The 17689-nt window shown below is 38.1% G+C and overlaps 1 protein-coding gene across 1 annotated transcript; it reads right to left on the reverse strand.

The window, feature by feature from the left end:
• Positions 1-1033: 1033 nt before the first annotated feature.
• Positions 1034-17341, reverse strand: LOC148853436 (putative protein S-acyltransferase 7). Its single transcript, XM_088984522.1, has 5 exons — positions 16881-17341; positions 11229-11411; positions 2932-3225; positions 2221-2454; positions 1034-2127 (listed from the first exon to the last, which is right to left on the reverse strand). Exons 1-5 carry the CDS (start codon positions 16983-16985, stop codon positions 1579-1581), a joined length of 1365 nt encoding a protein of 454 aa, XP_088840648.1. The 5' UTR covers positions 16986-17341; the 3' UTR covers positions 1034-1578.
• Between the last annotated feature and the right edge of the window lie 348 nt (positions 17342-17689).

The raw sequence follows: 17689 nt of genomic DNA on the forward strand, positions 1-17689 counted from the left end.
ATGGTAGATTTGAACTCCAAGTTTTTATTTTTGTTATTATTCTCTGTTGGAGTTCCTTCTGTGTGCTGGTTTCTGTCTTTCACGTTAGTCTCACTCCAAAATAATTATTCCCCACTAATGGTTGTTTCACTCTGAGGACTTGGCTAATTATTTTCCTGTGGTGCCTTGGCACATTGGTGATGTAAGCCACTAATGATTTGCTAGGATTTGATTTCTGTCCAGAAATCTGTTCAAAACAGTGGACTTGATTAAGCTCTTTTACTTGCTTAGTGTCAGCTCTATAGAATAGGATACAATCATTTTACTTGCTTCATGCAAACGAAATTGCTCAAATGTTTTCCCAACAAACATTGGAATGAAAATACATTGGTGAATGAAACTATACTATTAATAATCTGTTGAAAACGTCAAAACTATCCTTCAAAAGAAGACACTGTTCATCATTGTCTTTACCTTTACATCTAAAATACATTATTGTGTAGTTATTTTTTTACTTTCAGTTATTATTTCTTTTGAAGGATAGTTTTAACATTTTTAATAGATAACTGATGATCAGTTACAAAAACCAACTTGACACTTTTTGAAAGTTTAGATACTGCAGTGACACGCTTAAAGTCTGAGTACTAACTTGACACTACCCCCAAACTTCAGGGAACTAAAGTGGAATTTTTCCTAATTTTTTTAATTAAAAAGCTACTAAAATAACCGATAACTACAGAAAAGATACCCCCGTCATGCATGATTTTTTTTATATTTTTATTAAAAAAAAAAAGAATACTCCCATGACCATAGGAGAAGGGAAGAATCAAATTCAACCCTTTTCACTAAAATCCATTCTCATCAATCTTTGCCCTTAAATCCAGCCTCGATCCTTTCTGATCCGGTTGCATGTCCTACCAATTCGAAGATGATTGAATAATCCGGCTGATCTGATCCTTCATCCCACAAAAATAACAAATGCAAAGTAATAGCACGCAGCAGCCGTACATGAATATTAATAAAAGCTCTGTACTCACAGGCCCCAGAAGTAAGGTTTTGTTGGCTGCCGCTGCTCGGCAGGAAACGTCTTCACCAAATATTCATATATTAGAGACGTGAAAACATTGATCTTCAGATACAGAAAGCAATAACAAGACAAATACCTATTCCACAAACTGCGTCATAACCAAGGCTTAGAAGAGAGGAAAAACAGAAGCGAAAAAAATAAAACTCATAAAGGCACACTATTCCTCCTAGATATACAATGACCCAAATATCATGCCCCCTTCAAGTTCAACCAACCAAACAAGCCCCATACCATACGAAAGTAAACACAGCAATAACGTGGAAGATGACCAGCAAAGCGTCATGCCCCAAACCACCCAAATTGCAACCTACCATGCCCATTTCCTCTTAACGCGCTCTTATTTCTTTTTACAGCGTAGAGTTGGAGTGCCCAACCGATATTGTCATTCTGGCTATCCTGTTGTCATAAACCCAGTTAATTTCCTCGATGATCAGCTGCCAAGGGGAGGCGTCAGGGTCCAAACATCCCACTCCATACTAATTGCAATAATTTTACCCTGTTCAGTTTGGTTTCTATAGCCTAGAGTCTGACTGAGAATCTTGGTTGCCTGTTGTCGCGCTGGCACCACTCCCACTTCCAACCCGATTTGATTCACCAACTCCAGCCGCCATTGCAAGAACTTCTGGAGATATTTCCCAGCTCCCGCTTTTCCGTCCCCAACTTGAGCGCCTAGGATGTACTCCTGCACGCCCTTTGGTACCATCTGCAGGATATGCCCTGCTTAAATCTGATGAGGCATCATCGAACCCACCATCCTTGTTGTCTCCGCCATCATCATTGCTATGCTGCCCTTCAAAGTCACCTGACTCAGCCCCAGCCTCACCCCATGTAGGCTTTCTACCCATTTCTCTGTCTCCCACAGCTTTTCCCATGTTGGGGCTAATAAAACCACCACCCACAGTACGAGGTGGTAACACAGGCTCCCGTTGCACCCTTGCCCTGAATTTGTTTTTGGATAATGGAATGCTGGTGCAGAATATCTCCTTGAAGTTCTCTGCCACTCCTTTGTTGTATGGATTGGCTCGTCGATCATATCGGTATCTAAAGTTCTCATAGGTAGTCTGTCATGAAACAAAAATCTCAATGTCTCAAAAACTTGAGAATCTTCAAGATTTCAATTTGCATGGATGATATACAGAAAAACCTTATCTTACCTGGTTTGTACTGATGAGATATAAATGAAAAACAGTGAGGCCACCCACAAACCAAACTGAAATGAATGTGTAAATAATCAACACAATGGAGGCAGGTGTTTTGGTCATTGCCTTCCAAATTGTGGTCTCCTCAGCATCCATGATCCTCGTGATGTAGACCCAGCAGAATCCAAACACATATATGCAAAGAAGAGTTGTTGAGAAGACAAACATGAAGAAGAACCGATAATTTCGCTGCACATGGTCATAGTAATATTGTTCAGAATTCAGAGGGGCATATATCAATAAATCAAAGACTGCCCTTTTTATTGCTAGAAATCAAGAACTGCCTGGAGCAACATTTTGAGGTCCACCAGAAAGCTTATCAACATCTTCATTTGCTTAGCACAGTTCCATTTGCAAATTGATGAATACCATTTTGAAGTCAACCTTAAGGGGTTATCATGATCTATATCATATATGATTCTTTTTTTTTCTGTAAATATTTATACCATATATGATGCTGGCTAGAACTTGTAATAATCCACAATAAACAGCCAAGCAGGTGATGTGTCTTTTTAAAAAAAAAAAAAAAGTGTGACCCAATTCCATTTAAAGTTTAGGTTTGAATGAATCAAGGACATAGAAGAGAGGAAGAAAATAAAATGTGAATGTCATTCCATCAGATAACAAACAATGTTCCATAAGATTCACATTAATATCATCACTTACCAAACCAATACACTGGCCGACCCAGGGACAATGGTGATCAAACCGTTCCACGCAGTTATTGCAGATCGAACAGTGTGAACAGCGAGGAGGTCTATAAAGCATGCAAGTATCACAGTACTTGATTTTCACAGTGATCCCATTGACAACAACATCCTTCATGCGAGGCAAACGTAACTGTGGAGTTTGACCACCAACTTCAGAACTCCCATCATAGCCCTCTGGCTCTGGAGGATGTGCATTACGAGGTATAATACCAGGATCTCTTCCAGAAGTTAACAGAAGAAGAACTAAAATCTGAGCAACCAACCACACCCGTCATTTATGATTAAAAAATCTTGAATAGCTCATACTCTTTATCAAATTTATCAAGATAAGATTCATAACAACCACTACAGAATAATTTGTACAGCAATAAAGTAAGAGTGGAATATAAATTCAAAATGGGATTAAAAATCACAGGTTTTGATATGGAAGCTAAGCACACAACTCAACAAATATCATGGAAGAAATCGAGTTTTTTCAAATTCTTACACCAGTGGCAATTATGTAGTTTTTAGCTTATTAGAATTTTGTCAATGTTAGTCCTTTCGGAGTTTATCTTTTCCAGATTTATTAGTGTTTTAGTAAATAGAGATAATCATCTTGAAGATTATAATAGTTTAAGCACCCTTTTTTAGAGAGTAGGTAGAGTTGTGGTTGTAATCATAATCACGCATTATTCTTTCATCCTAATTTCAGGGGTCAAAACTGGTCCTTTTCCATGATTTTGGTTTCATTATATAGCTTTTCTAATCACCCATCCAACAAAAGAATGACCTCCCATACTAAGTATGGGGCCATTATTTATGGATGTTAATACGTTTTGTTTGACACCAATTTATGTTGTAAACTTAGGTTGTTATTATTGTATTTTATTTTTTATGTATAGATTTGTTGTTTAATTTAAGAGATTAAATCAAGTTTTATTTCTAAATAACCCACTTTATGGATCCTACATCATTTGAAATGAGTTTTTGCTTTTTTGAGAGTGGACACATTTCCAAGGAAGAAAGCATTTGCTTGAGAGTGGACACATTTCTAAGGAAGCATTTGCTTGAAAGTGGGAATAAACCACTTTTGAGATGCTCTTTCTTGAGCAAATAAGATGTCACTTCTCTGAAGGTAGAAGGCTGGAAGCTCTCTAGTCTGAGATCACATCAGCGCCCCACATACACATCTCAGTGTGCATTGGGAACATCTCTCCCGTACATGCCACTGGGAGATGTTCCCAATACACAGTTAGGATGTGCTGTGGGGTGTTGTGGGTGCCGATGTGAATTCCTCTAATCTATGACAGGATTAGGAAGTTCTTAATTAGTGTCTTATCTTTTTTTTTTTTTTTTTGAAGGGTAACTTTCATTCATTCATAGGAGGGATGTACATGAGATGTACAAAAGCAGGGCAAAAAACCACAAAAAACAGCCCTTTCAAGATGCAGGCAATACATTTGCTCTGTACAAGCAATCCCTGCCTGAACCAGATTTGGCTAAACAATCTGCAGATTGGTTTGATTCTCTAGAGATCCATCCATAAATGCAATTTAAAGAAGCTGACAGCTCATAGATTTCATAGAGGAAGTGTTCAAGCCTCCAAGGACAAGTTCCTTTGCTTTTCGTCCACCCAATTGCATTCCTGGAGTCACCTTCCACCAAAATAGAGGTAGCATGAACAGAGAGGACAATTCACGAGCCATGAGAAGAGTTTGGATCTAATCTTCAGAGGCATCAGCTGCTGAAATAGGACCACTGAAGGCGCACTGCAATCTCCCTACAGTATTCAAGATAACTCCTCCAATGTCTGCAAAAGATGGGGGTTCTACTGGTCCTCTAAAACTGCCATCAAGCTTAAGGATAAAGCTGCTATTGGGTCTAGGGGAGAGTGGAAGAGTGGGCTGAGGAATAAAGGGAGAGGAGCAAAGAAATTCCAGTAGGTTTCTGTCCAAGTCACCATAACTGATCCAAGAAAATGCTTTGTTGGCCAGCATCCAAGAGAAGATCAGATTCACAGCATGCCTTTTCACACTTACTGTAGAACACACTTTTTTTTTTTTTTTGATAAATTAGAAGACACTTTGTGGTCAATTTTTTTTTCTTCCCAGATGCACCACATGACTGCATTAATCACAGTTTTCCAGAAGATGCTTCCCCACTTCCACATCTTTCTACCTTTCCATTGGAAAATGAAGTTACTCACTGAATTTGGAGGGACCCAAAAATAGTTGCTGCCATGGGTGGTCTTGGAAGAATTGCCACAAGGAACGAGTTACCTTACAGTTTATGAGCACGTGTCCAACTGATTCATTGCCTTGCAGGCACATAACATAAACATGGGGAGAGACATGAAACATACCTTTCCTTTTCCTTTGGATAACTCGTAAGTGTTGATATGATCAATAGCTGCCTCCCGAATGAAGAAAGTAATTCTGGGAGGAACTGAAGATCTCCATATTCTCTTTGCCAGGAAGGGAGGGGGACTGGGCCCAGCAACCAGCCAATTAAAGTAGGATTTGATGGTGAAGGACCCATTGGTTGTCAGGGACCAAATAAACATGTCCAGATTACAGGGAGAGAGGCAAACGTTGGAGAGATAAAGGGTAAGGGAAGAGATTTCAGACACCTCAGGTTCCGTTAGGGTTCTACAGAGGTTGAAATTGAAAGACAGACCTTCACCGCTCCTAACAAGGGTGGAAAACACACAGACCTGATTGTCAAGGACCAGTCTAAAGAGTATAGGGAAGGCCAAGCTGAGAGGAGTGAGATACCACCATAGATCAGTCCAAAACTTAATAAGAAAACCATTACCAAAACAGTATCTAAGGAAAGGAGATAAATTAAAAGTGAGAGATATACCTTTCCAAGGGTGAGCAAAGGTGAATCTGCCTAAGTGAGAGATATAGCTTCATTGCTTAGTTTTTTTAGGAGTAATAGTCAGTTGTTAGAGTTGCTCTAGGTGTTCCATGTTTGAGACTTTGAGTGTCCTTGTAGGTTATATATAGGCTTCGATACCAAAACCTCTACATGCCTAGCATACCATTGTTGGACAGGAGACATACCCATTTTTTTGGATGACACCAAATACTGCATGGACGCTTCTAAACATACTTGATACTTTTAAAATATGTATAATGATTTGTTTTGAAATATCATTCTATAAAAGTTTCTGTATATGTTATTGATTTAATTAATTATTGGCAAGACATAAATCTTGCTAAACTAACACTTGGCTTCAAAAAATATATAAAAAATGATATTAGCATACCATATGGGATCCATACTCATACCCATGTCTAGATTCTAGAATTTTAGGAAATAGAGTTATATCCTCATTCTTGTATCTATGTCCATGCCGATATCCATATATGAGCATCAAGGTATTTAGGTGTCTTGTTTATAATGCAAATAAGAAGTTGTTTGTGATCAATTTCTTAGTTGAAACTGGAGTTTGTAAAGGGAGATCAAAGTCCTAGTGTTGAGCCAATGAGCCTACAAAAGGAACCATTGAAGTTGAAACTAGAAGAGATGATTCGATGAATGAAAGTTTGGTTTTGTGTGTGTATACATGCACCTTCCATTAGTTCACAAGAACAAAATCCAGAACAACAGCTTTGGCATTAAGTGGTGAGTAGTCTTTGTAACATGGATTGGAAGTGATTTCAACCTATCCAATTTATAGAAGGGTAGAAGAGTCCTGAGATTAGTAACCATGTAGACATCGGTGCCATGGGCTTCTATAACCGCCAATGGCATTCATTATATCATTCCAGGTTTTGGTGGAGGCAAATGCAAGCAAACAAAGCAATGGACTCAATCAAACACATACAGAATATGGAAGAACTCTCAAACGTCTCAATTCCAAACTGTCTTGTATCAGTTTCTGCTACCAACTGGACATAAGTTCTGCCTTGAGAAAGCAAACCAACCACCATTTCAAGATGATGTGCCAATACAACCGTGCACCATGATTGTAATCTATGGCTTCAAGACACCGTAGTTTGGTCAAACCATCCCAGTTCAATATGTGACTGGCAAACATCAAAGCACGGGCCTAACCTCCAATAAAGATCTTCTAACTCATGCCTTCTAACTAGGTAACATGACCATGTCCAACTACCCACCTTATGTTATATCAAGCATGTGCCCCAAATTCCCTTAACTCAACTCTTTGAATGGGCTGAGAGCATAGGACCTGCACCCAAATGTGCACCAGTTCCTCAGAAGCATGACAAAGCCATAGCAGCTGTCAACATCCTGTTAACATGTGTTAGAGAATAAAGCCTATTCAAGGACCTCGCTTAACAGCTTAAGCTTTTAGGTTGAATGGTTCTCTGAGATGGTATCATAGCCACTTTGACCAAGTGGTCTAGTGTTCGATTATTGTCACCCCCGCTGTAATTAATTAAGTTTCAGCACAAGGTATGGGTGGGCATGTGCTGTCCGCACTTCAAGCCCAATGGGCTTTCGTGTGAGGGGGCATGTTAGAGAATAAAACCTATTCAAGGACCTCACTTAACAGCTTAAGCTTTTAGGTTGAATGGTTATCTGAGAACATGGATTGCCTTTCTTGGAGTAATCCCCCTGGGAGCCCCAAGACGTCCACGGAGGTGGATTGTGAAAACCCAAAGGTTCAGACATAGCTCACTATATGTGCATGCAGAGTAACTTTCTTTCTTCGAAAACAAACTGTACTTACAACATGGATCTTTTTCTTGATCAGCAAAGAGAAATTTTTATTATAATAATTGAGGATAAAGTTAACAAAAGAGATAGGACTGCCAGCCCAAAGTACATTTGTATTACATAGCAGCCCAAAACAAATACTGCCTCATAACTACATGCTTAACAAGGGAATCAGCTAACCCATTTGCGGTCCTCACCCATTTAAATTCAGCAATTATGTCCTATGCAATACTTAACAGTCCACGAAGTCTGACTGCTACCACTTAGCCCATGAAACAGTTAGCTTTGAATCTCCTTCCACCTCCACCTGTCTGTACCCCAATTGTTTTGCTAACTGAAGACCTTGCAGCAAAGCCAATAATTCAGCTTTCAAGGAGTTCGCCATTCCAATAGGTCCTGAATATAGAGCTAGTATTCTGCTTTAAGAATACATGATCAGACCACCTATTCCTGCCATACCTGGATTTCCAAAGGAGCTGCAATCGAAGTTCAGCTTTACTTTGTTGACTTCTGGAGGTTTCAATTCCATCCTTATCTTTTCTTTCCTTTCTTTTTCTCTAGATGACTGTCACCTCTGTCCAATCTCTAAGGATATCATTGGCAGAGAAAACTTAAAAGCTTTCCAAGGTTTTTACCCAGTGTGCAACCTTTATTATGTTGTCCACCATCTCCTCCAAAGATCTACTCTATCCAATGAAGATTCTTGCATTCCTCTCTTCCCAGACCACCCAACCAAAAAGAGAACAAAAAAACTCCCAAATGCAATGCACAAAAGAACAAGAGATTAATAAATGAGAAAGAATTTCACCACTGGCCTTGCATAAAAAGCACGTATGAGGAGAAAGGTAAGTATTAGGCCTTCTTCTCTGCAGTATATCACAATAATTAATCATTCCCAGGAAAATTTCCCAATAGAAGGCTTGAATTTTAGGCGGAATAGGCTTACACCAAATCTCTTACACCGGGAAAGTCTGCCCCCTATAGAAGAGGAAAGTGAAAAAACAAGAGAAAGTGAAGAGCCCATCAAGAAAGGCTGACTAAATTCTATAGTCCTCAAGGTTTTCATCTAAAAACACATTCTCTAAGAGATCAAGTAGGTGGATAAGAGAATCACATTCAGTCTCACTTAGTACCCTTCTGAAGCCTAAATCCCAATTTAATCCTTGAGGAGAAAAGTTCCCATTCTAGAGATAGTTTCTTCTTTGAGATTAGAAGGGGCAGAAAGTTCATGAAACTGTGTTTTAAGTGGTGTTTCCCCTAGCCAAAGGTCTTCCCAAAACCGGATTTTGTTATCCTTTCCCACATCAGAACAAATGAAATTGAAGAAAGTTGGGTAGACCTCATGAATGGCTTTCCAAGGAGAAGCTAAGGTTGCATTGGGGGGGGGGGGGGGCTAGCTTTGCATTCCAGCCGTTTTCTTCCATCCCGTGAATGCATTCAATGACCTTGTGCCACAACCTCTCTCTTTTAAAAGGGAACCTCCACAACCATTTACCTAGCAGAGCAGTGTCTCTAAGAGATAGGTTCCATAATCCTAAACTACCTTTTTCCTTGGGTTTGCAAACTTGTAAACATTTAACTAAATGATCCTTTTTTTCCCTCTCAACTCCCACAATAAGTCCCTCATAAATTTCTCTAGTTGCCCTACAATTCTAGCTGAGACCTTGGGACCTTATAGATTAGAGACATGCTAAAAGTTATCAATCAAACCCTTCCCTTCAAGTTCTTTACAGCTTCTGGTTCATCACCTTCACAAAACAAGATTGTGCCATCAGCAAATTGGAGATGGGAGACAACAATCTGGTTCCTACCAATCCTCCAGCCTCTAAATAAACCTTGCAAATCCGCCTTAACAATCATTCTACTTAAGGCCTCTGTGATCAAAGTAAAAAGGGAAGGGGGACAATGGGTCTCCCTGCCTAATCCTCCTCTTGATAGGAAATAAATATCTTGCAACTCCATTGATTAGAATTGAATAGTTCACAAAGCTAACACAACCTTTAATCCACAGCCACCATCTTACACCAAAACCAATTCTAGATAGAACCTCTAAGAGGAAATTCCAACCAACTAAATCATAAACCTTTTCTAGGTCCATTTACACACCAGAACCTTCTCACCACCCCTTCATTTCTCTATAACACTCTCATTGGCCACCAAGATTTGGTCAATAATTTGTCTTCCTTCAACAAAGGCACCTTGGAAAGGAGAGATCACTGAGGGTAAGACAATTTTCAGTCTTTCAGACAGAACCTTTGAGATAATCTTATAGAGGCTCCTAATCAAACTTATTGGCCTATATTCCTTTGGGGTTTTTTACTCCTTTGGCACCAAGGAAATAAAAGTGGCATTTGCCCTAGGAGAGAATCTCCCCTTTGAAATAGAATTCCCCAGGCACTACAAGAAGTCTTTCTTTCAAAATCACCCAACATTCTTGGTAAAAACCCATGGAAAACCATCTGGCCCAGGGGCTTTGGACCTCTCCATTGAAAAAAAAAATGCTTTCTTAACCACCTCAATAGAAAATTTTCTTTGTAAAATCTGAGATTGCTCTGCTGAAATTCTGTCCCATTCCAAATCCGGGAGAGTTGAGGTTGTCCCCCTTGAGGTTGAAAACAAATCCTTGAAATGATTCACAAAAATCCAAATGATCTCCCAGTCCTCCCTAATTTCTTGACCCTCCAATTCTACAGTAGAAATAGAGTTTTTCCTTCTTCCATTTGCAAGTGAGTGAAAAAAATTAGAATCACCATCACTTTCTAATAGCCATTTACATCTGGATTCCTGTCTCCAACTAATTTCTTCTTTCCTCTAAATCTCTTCTAGATTTAACTTCAGACCCCATCTTTCCTCTCTATTCTCCTCTAAGAACAAACCTTGAGCTTCTTGTGCATCCAAAACTTCAATCCTTGAGCAAATAGTTTCTTGAGCTTCTTCTAATCTTCCAAATTGTTATTTGTTCCACACTTTTATTTCCTCTTTCAGCGTTTTTGGTTTCCTAGAGAAACTTACAATTTTCCTCCTCAATTCTAAATAGCGAGGGACCTCCAAAAGAAGATTCTTTCTCAATACGAATGGGACAATCCTCTAGGCAAGGCTCTAGAGGCCAAGATCCCTCACATATCTTCCCACTCAATCAAAAAGAGGAATCTGTCTAACATGGATCTTTTTCTTTTTGATAGAAAAGGCATCAAAGGGAAACAAAGAAAGATAAAAAAAAAAAAAAAAGCAAGTAAAAAAAAAACAATAACAACAAAGCAAACCAACTAGAACCAATACCTACTCAGGAGAGCACAGCTAGGTTCAGAACTTTGCAACATGGATTAACAGAATTGTAACATGACCTCCAAGAATTATCAATTAATGAAATATTCAACCACAAAAAAAAGCATCCAAGAAGTGGCAACAGGAGAGTTTACGCAAATCGAAACCTCAAAAAAGAATGAAATCATTAATTATTCAATGCTAAAGCACTAATTTTTGTTGTGTATGGCATCTTATTAAACATGAAAGAGATCCATAGAAAGAGTTGCAAAAGACATAGTTAAATATTTTAAGGGATGCAAAAGACATAAAACTCACATATAATGTTAATGCAACAGCAACAACCATTATTGAGATTCCTAAATGGTGAGAAAAATCATCAATCAATTTTCTGGCAACAAAGACACAGAAAATTGAGACTGGAGCAGTGATAAGGAATATAGTTAGAAATAACGATCTCACATCTGGTCCAAAAATAAATCTCCCTTGAAGAAAAAATATCTGCATAACAGAAAACAACCATGTCATTAACAAATACTCAAAACCTCCTCAAATGATATTTTAACCACTATGAGCATACAGCGTCAGATAGTATACAATTCTCATGAACATATCTTCTATTCAGAAGATCTTGGAATAATTAAATATCTAGTTACAGTCCAGACGTCCAGTTGCGGTAATTCAACATGAGCAGAAAGGAGAAGAAAGCCAGATAAACAAACAAGCAGGCATACATGTCTCTAGAAAGAAGAGACAAAATCCCTGCCCTTACTCTGGTGGTAGACATATGGAGCAACCGGACCAGCATTTGTATTCTCAATAGTAAAGCTCTCAATTCCCATAATAAAGCTCTTGATATCTTAGAAACAAGAGGTTTTAAAATATGTAGGACTAAAATAGAATATATGCTATATAAACTTAATAATAATAATAACAACAACAACAACAACAATAACAATAATGGGAGTGCAAATCAGGGTAAACATAGGACTGCAGACCAAGAGAAAACTCAAATGTGACCTTTTCCGAAACATTGGTTTGATAATTCGTAACAAGAGAGAGAGAGATTGCGGAGGATATCACCCATAGAATTAAATCATGTTGGGCAAGACGGAAGGTGCATCTGGAGTCTTATGTGATAGGCGAATACCACTTATATTAGAAGGGAAAATTCTATAAAACAGTTGTAAGCCCAGCTTTGCTGTATGGAGCAGAGTGTTGTGGTAAAAGAGAAGGCTGTAAAGGGGGTGAAGGGTGAATTAGAAGAAGAGTCTTAAGAAGGGGAAGAGGAAGATGAGGAGAAAATTGTTGGTCGAGTTAGAAAAGTAGGAAAAAAAAAGATGGATCTTGAACAGATCGTGGAAACTGAAGTCCAAGTGTGCAAATTGTTGGTGCAAATTGTTTTAGGAGGGAAAGCGGCAACAAGAAAATTGTTCTGGGAATCAGAGAAGAGGCATCCAATGAGTGAAGAAAATGCCAATGCATAAGTCTAATTAGTAGAGGTAGGGGGGATTGGGTTGTTGGCAGCAAGAATGCTTTGATATTTATGGGATGAAGAAAAGGAAAGAGTGTTTCTATTTTTTGCAGGGGGGGGGGGGGGGGGGTTAAGTTTCTCCTCCTTTGTTGAAGGTGATATCTTGTCACCTTCTCTTTTTTCAATAGATTTCTATTTTACTTATTACCAAAAAAATGGACAAGTGGAAAAACTAGAAAGGAGGCCAGAAGTAAAATCATTTTAAGGAACTTGGGAGTAGCTCCAATAGGTGATAAGGTGAGAGAAAGTAGGCCAAGATGGTTTGGCAGATGCATAGAAGACCACCTACAGCATCTATAAGTGAAATGTTACAAGGTAAAGAAGCTAGAAGAGATAAGAACATGGATTGAAGTAGTAATAAACGATTTAAGCACTCAACTCATAATTTAACAATGGATATGACAATTAACAGAACGAAATGGAAATCAGGATTCAAGGGCATGTATTTAATGGTTTTGACAGGGAAAACTCCAAGCAGCAACAAATGAAACTGATAATCTCAATGGTTTATGTCAATGCTAAAATAAGGTTTTTCAAGCGTAACGGTTCATTGATTCTCGGTTGTTTTATCCCTACTTTTCTAATATCAAAAAATTGAATATTTACTAAGTATTTGTGTCAATAACCAATATGCACTAAACGGATTCTAAATTTCAAATGACAAGAACATGTAGTTTAATGCTGATACTTTGCAAAACCACATTGAAAGAAACTTTGTTTCAAAAGCTAATACAGTAAGTTCCCATAAAAAAAGCAGCACTTTACAATCTCAGACAAGCCTAGGTAAATGGTAGCAGCCCCAGTTAAGTTCCAACAGTAAACGCATGAACAAGTGGAACAGCTTCAGGTGGTCCAGCTCAGATTTAGTAAAATTTGTGCAGCAGTGCACTCAATATTACCATCTAACAAAGGTAGTCACAACTGCATGCAGGGAGGAAGGAAAATGTAGGATGCCTTATATCCTTTGCAATCAAAATAAGCTGCAGTATAATCCAACTAACCTGAACTAAAGATTGATCCAACCAAGGACTCTTTTTCCTTTTCCATTTGACATAAATGAATATCTAGCACGCATAACAAATACCAAGTTCTCCTATAGAATGCATTTATGCATGACCTTTTTAATAGGTATATGATGTTAAGAGTACAGAAAAATGACAAACAAATAGAGATTCTTTACAAGTGAAGAATGCCCTAAAGAAAATTGACAAACAAATAGAGATTCTTCAACAAGAACACCCCCCCTTTCAGCTAGTTTATGCATCTTCATTCTTAATATAAAAGAATTTTATTAAAAATAAAGAAAAATGAGATCCTCCTTCCTCTCCTTGCTCATCCCCCTCCTCTCTCTTCTTCCTCCTCAGCCCCCTCCACTTAAGGAGGCTTACACCTCCTTGTGTTCAGGAGGCTTATGCCTTACATTCTGAACTACACCTTACGCCTCTAGGCAGTGGAATGCCTCGCATCATGCCTCCACGTTAAACATTGCATCCAGTGATTTAAAAGGCGTGCTCAAGCGCACAGGCAAGGCGCATTTCAGGGTATGCACCTCGCCTAGGTCCTAGGCACAGCCCTTTCAAAAGGCACACGCCTGGTGCGCCTTTTGAAAATTTGACACTTTTTTGCTTTTTTTGAAAATAGCGGCTGGACCGGGGGCTCCGCCCCCCCGACCCCCATGCCACGCCCCTCAAGGCAAGCCCAAGCATTACCCCCAATTTGGTAATGTTGTTCATTCATTCATCCTAATAAAATGTCTTCTTAAAAAGCAATTAAAACTATAAAATCATTATTTTTTGTGTGAAAACTAAGAATTTAAGACCTAATGCGGACTCGTTTGGGCTTGCCTTGAGGGGTGTGGCTAGTGATTTAAAAGGCGCACCTAAGCGCATTTTGGGGTATGCGCCTCGCCCAGGTCCTAAGCGCACCCCTTTCAAAAGGCACACGCTTAGTGCACCTTGCGCCTCAGCTCAGGCGTGCGCCTTTTTAAACTTTTGCTCTTTTTTGCTATTTTTTTAGTCTAACGGCTAAGCCGGGGGCTCCGCCCCCAGACCCCCAACCACGGCCCTTGAGGCAAGCCTGAGCAAGTCTATGTTAGGGTTTGAAATTCTTATTTTTCACATAAAAAATAATAAGGCAATGAAAGTTATAAAATCATTATTTTTTATGTGATAAATAAGAATTTCAGACCCTAACATAGACTCGTCCGGGCTTGCCTTGAGGGGTGTGGTACAAAGGCGACTCATAGAATCAAGAATGCAATATGTTTTACATCACATTAGCTACTTAAAGCAATGCAATTAAGGAGAAAAAGTGATTGTGGGTTTTACATGCTTGAAAATGCTTTATATGATTGCTTTTATTTTTAAATTTTCATTTGAATACTCTTTATATGTTATGTTTATGTATTTTAATTTTAGATAATAGATTTTTTAAAACATTTATTTTAAAATTTAATTTTATATTTTTATTAACATTATGTTTAATATTTTTTTATTTTTTTGCATTTTTTTAATTTGTTGGAATTTTTTTGACTTTTTTTTATTTTTTAGTTTTTTTTTGTAATTTTGTGCCTTTCTTAAAAAGGCATGCGCCTCGCCTTGTGCCTCAAGCGCAAATTGGCCCTTGCGCTTTTAAAACACTGGGCATGGCACAAAGGTGGCTCGTAGAATCAGGAATGTAATATGTTTTACATTACATTAGCTACTTGAAGTAATGCAATTGAGTGAAAAAAGAGATTAGAGGTTTTACATGCTTGAAAATGCTTTATATGTTTGATTTTATTTTTAAATTCTCATTTGAATATGCTTTACATCTTATGTTTATGTATTTTAATTTTAGACAATAGGTTTTTTAAAACATTATTTTAAAATTTAAGTTTATATTTTTTATTAATATTATGTTTAATATTTTTTTGAACTTTTTTGGTTTTTTTTTATTTTCTGGCTTTTTTATTTTTTTTGTATTTTTGCGCCTTGCACTTTTAAAACACTGATTGCATCAAATCACAAAACAAGCAGAAAGATCAAAGATCTAATTATAAAGGCATGCATAACAAACACGAAAACAACCATGTTAAATCATGCTCAATTTTTATTCTTTTTTTTTTTCCTTTTGAAGAAAAGCAGAGATCAAACAATGTACTGTTCCTCAATCAAAAAATCAAAAACAGAAAAATAAGAAGCAGAGGTAAGGAGGAAGAATATCCCATCCGGTGTGATAAAAATAAGGAAAAATAGGAAAATGATATTTTCATTTGGTTTCTTCCAAACAACTCCTAAACCAAAATGCTTTATGTAACCCACATATACAAACAGAATTAATAAGTTAACTTTTTCTTAATTTATATAAATAGGCATCCATCGTACCAACACACCTCATCACCTAATGCCCTAGCATTTGGGTTATTCCTATGTCAACGTACCCTAGACACCAGAACTTTAAACCTGAAACATGTGCGCAAATCTCAGATAGGAAATGCAATCAATGATATCTAGGAAGAAGGTCAAAAGGAGAATCACTCCAGGGATAAGTTACCAAGTAGTTTCTATCGAAAAATGATTGTCAAACTTTCACTCCATATGATATGCTTAATACCTTCTCATTAGTCATTACAAAGTCCGTTTCAAGTTTTGTTAAGTGTTAATTACAAAAAGGACTCATAGATGTAAAATTTTCAGCAAACAAAACGTGGGTTGAACTTTCCAAATTGGCAAATTGTCTCTGAAATAAGCCATAATCAACTACTTATTCCCTGGTAACTCACTAAATTCAAGGCGTATGAGTAGAGTATCATTCACAGATTTTTTTTTTTTATCAATTATCATTCACAGATTATAGGAATTTCGTTTTTCACAAGTATTTCATGAATGGTGTTGGAAGAAAGAAACTGGCCCATATATGAGATGCTTGGAAAGAGAGGAACAAGCCCAAAGCTTGGAAACCATAAGATTACAAAAAACAGGATGTATCTCTGACAATATTAGGTTTGACTACTAATTTCCGGTCATTCTTCACACATTTTGCAACAATCAAAATCCAAATATTCCTACAAATCCTAAAACAGAATAGAAAAGGGAAACGAAATTAACATGGTTATAACAAATTAAAACCATTTCCTGTAACCAGGGCCGAAACAAAACAAGTGTTAGGCTACGTATGAAGAGATCTTGAAACCGTCATCTCCATTTTTTTTTTTTTGTTTCCTTATTGCGACTGAAAAGGGGGTGGGGGAATAGAAAAGCATTACTTTTACAAAAAGAAAGGAAATACCCTCCAAGTCTCATCTCAATTCCACCACTAATCTGCTGCTAGAAAAATAATAATAATAATAATAACAACCCTAACTTCGTATCCTCGAAAACCCCAATTTATTAACTGAAATTGGCGAGTCAAGAAAAACGAGAGAAGGAAAACAGGGAAAAGAAAGCTCCACTTACATTACTGCCTTTCCAGGTCTGGTAAGTCCTAGGCGGTGGCGGCCCAACGGCACCTCCAGCGGCTGCATTTGCATCGGAACTCTGAGGAGGAGGAACGACGTACATGTCACTTTCTACCTATCTTTCTAATCCTCTCTCTATTTTAACTTGAGAAAAGAAAACAACAATCTAATTGTATGGTGCCCCGAGAAGAGAAGGAAAGGAGGCAACTGCGTCAGGGCTTTAACTTTCCCGCCATGGAGGTCGGTCAACTGCTACGATGCTTCAGATTCCGGCAATTACCGCCGAGCGTACATGGAAGGAAGAAAACTAGGATTTGGCTCCGTATGGACGGCGTTCCAATGGTTTACTTTTGTCGTCCAGAGGTCATGTGATTGTGAGGAGAAAGAAGTTATCTTCTCTGTGAATGACGGAGGCAAACCCTCTTTCTCTTTCTTTCCTCTTTCTCTTTCTCTTTCTCTTTCTCTTTCTCTTTCTCTTTCTCGAAGCTTTACAGGAAATTAGACTGACGTGGCTGCATCCTATTGGAAGTCTGAATTGCAAGCTACAGTTTTTTGGTCTACTTTTTCTTTCCTTTTGTTATAATTATAATAATAAAATAAAAACAAAAAACAGGGACAGAGAGAGAGAGAGAATAGGGAAATGACCTCACGGAATAATGTAATTTACCGGGAAAAGCCAGCCTCCAAGTTAGATTTGATGGATTCACTACTAACTATAAAGGCACCGGCACCTCCACACACCACACTTGACGGGGCCGGGCCAATGGACAGTGGTCATAGCTGATAGCTGCAGTCACTTTACATAGT

Source organism: Nelumbo lutea, chromosome 4 (genome assembly GCF_056320005.1).
Source record: "Nelumbo lutea isolate HS-2025 chromosome 4, American lotus-T2T, whole genome shotgun sequence".
NCBI classification, from domain to species: domain Eukaryota; kingdom Viridiplantae; phylum Streptophyta; class Magnoliopsida; order Proteales; family Nelumbonaceae; genus Nelumbo; species Nelumbo lutea.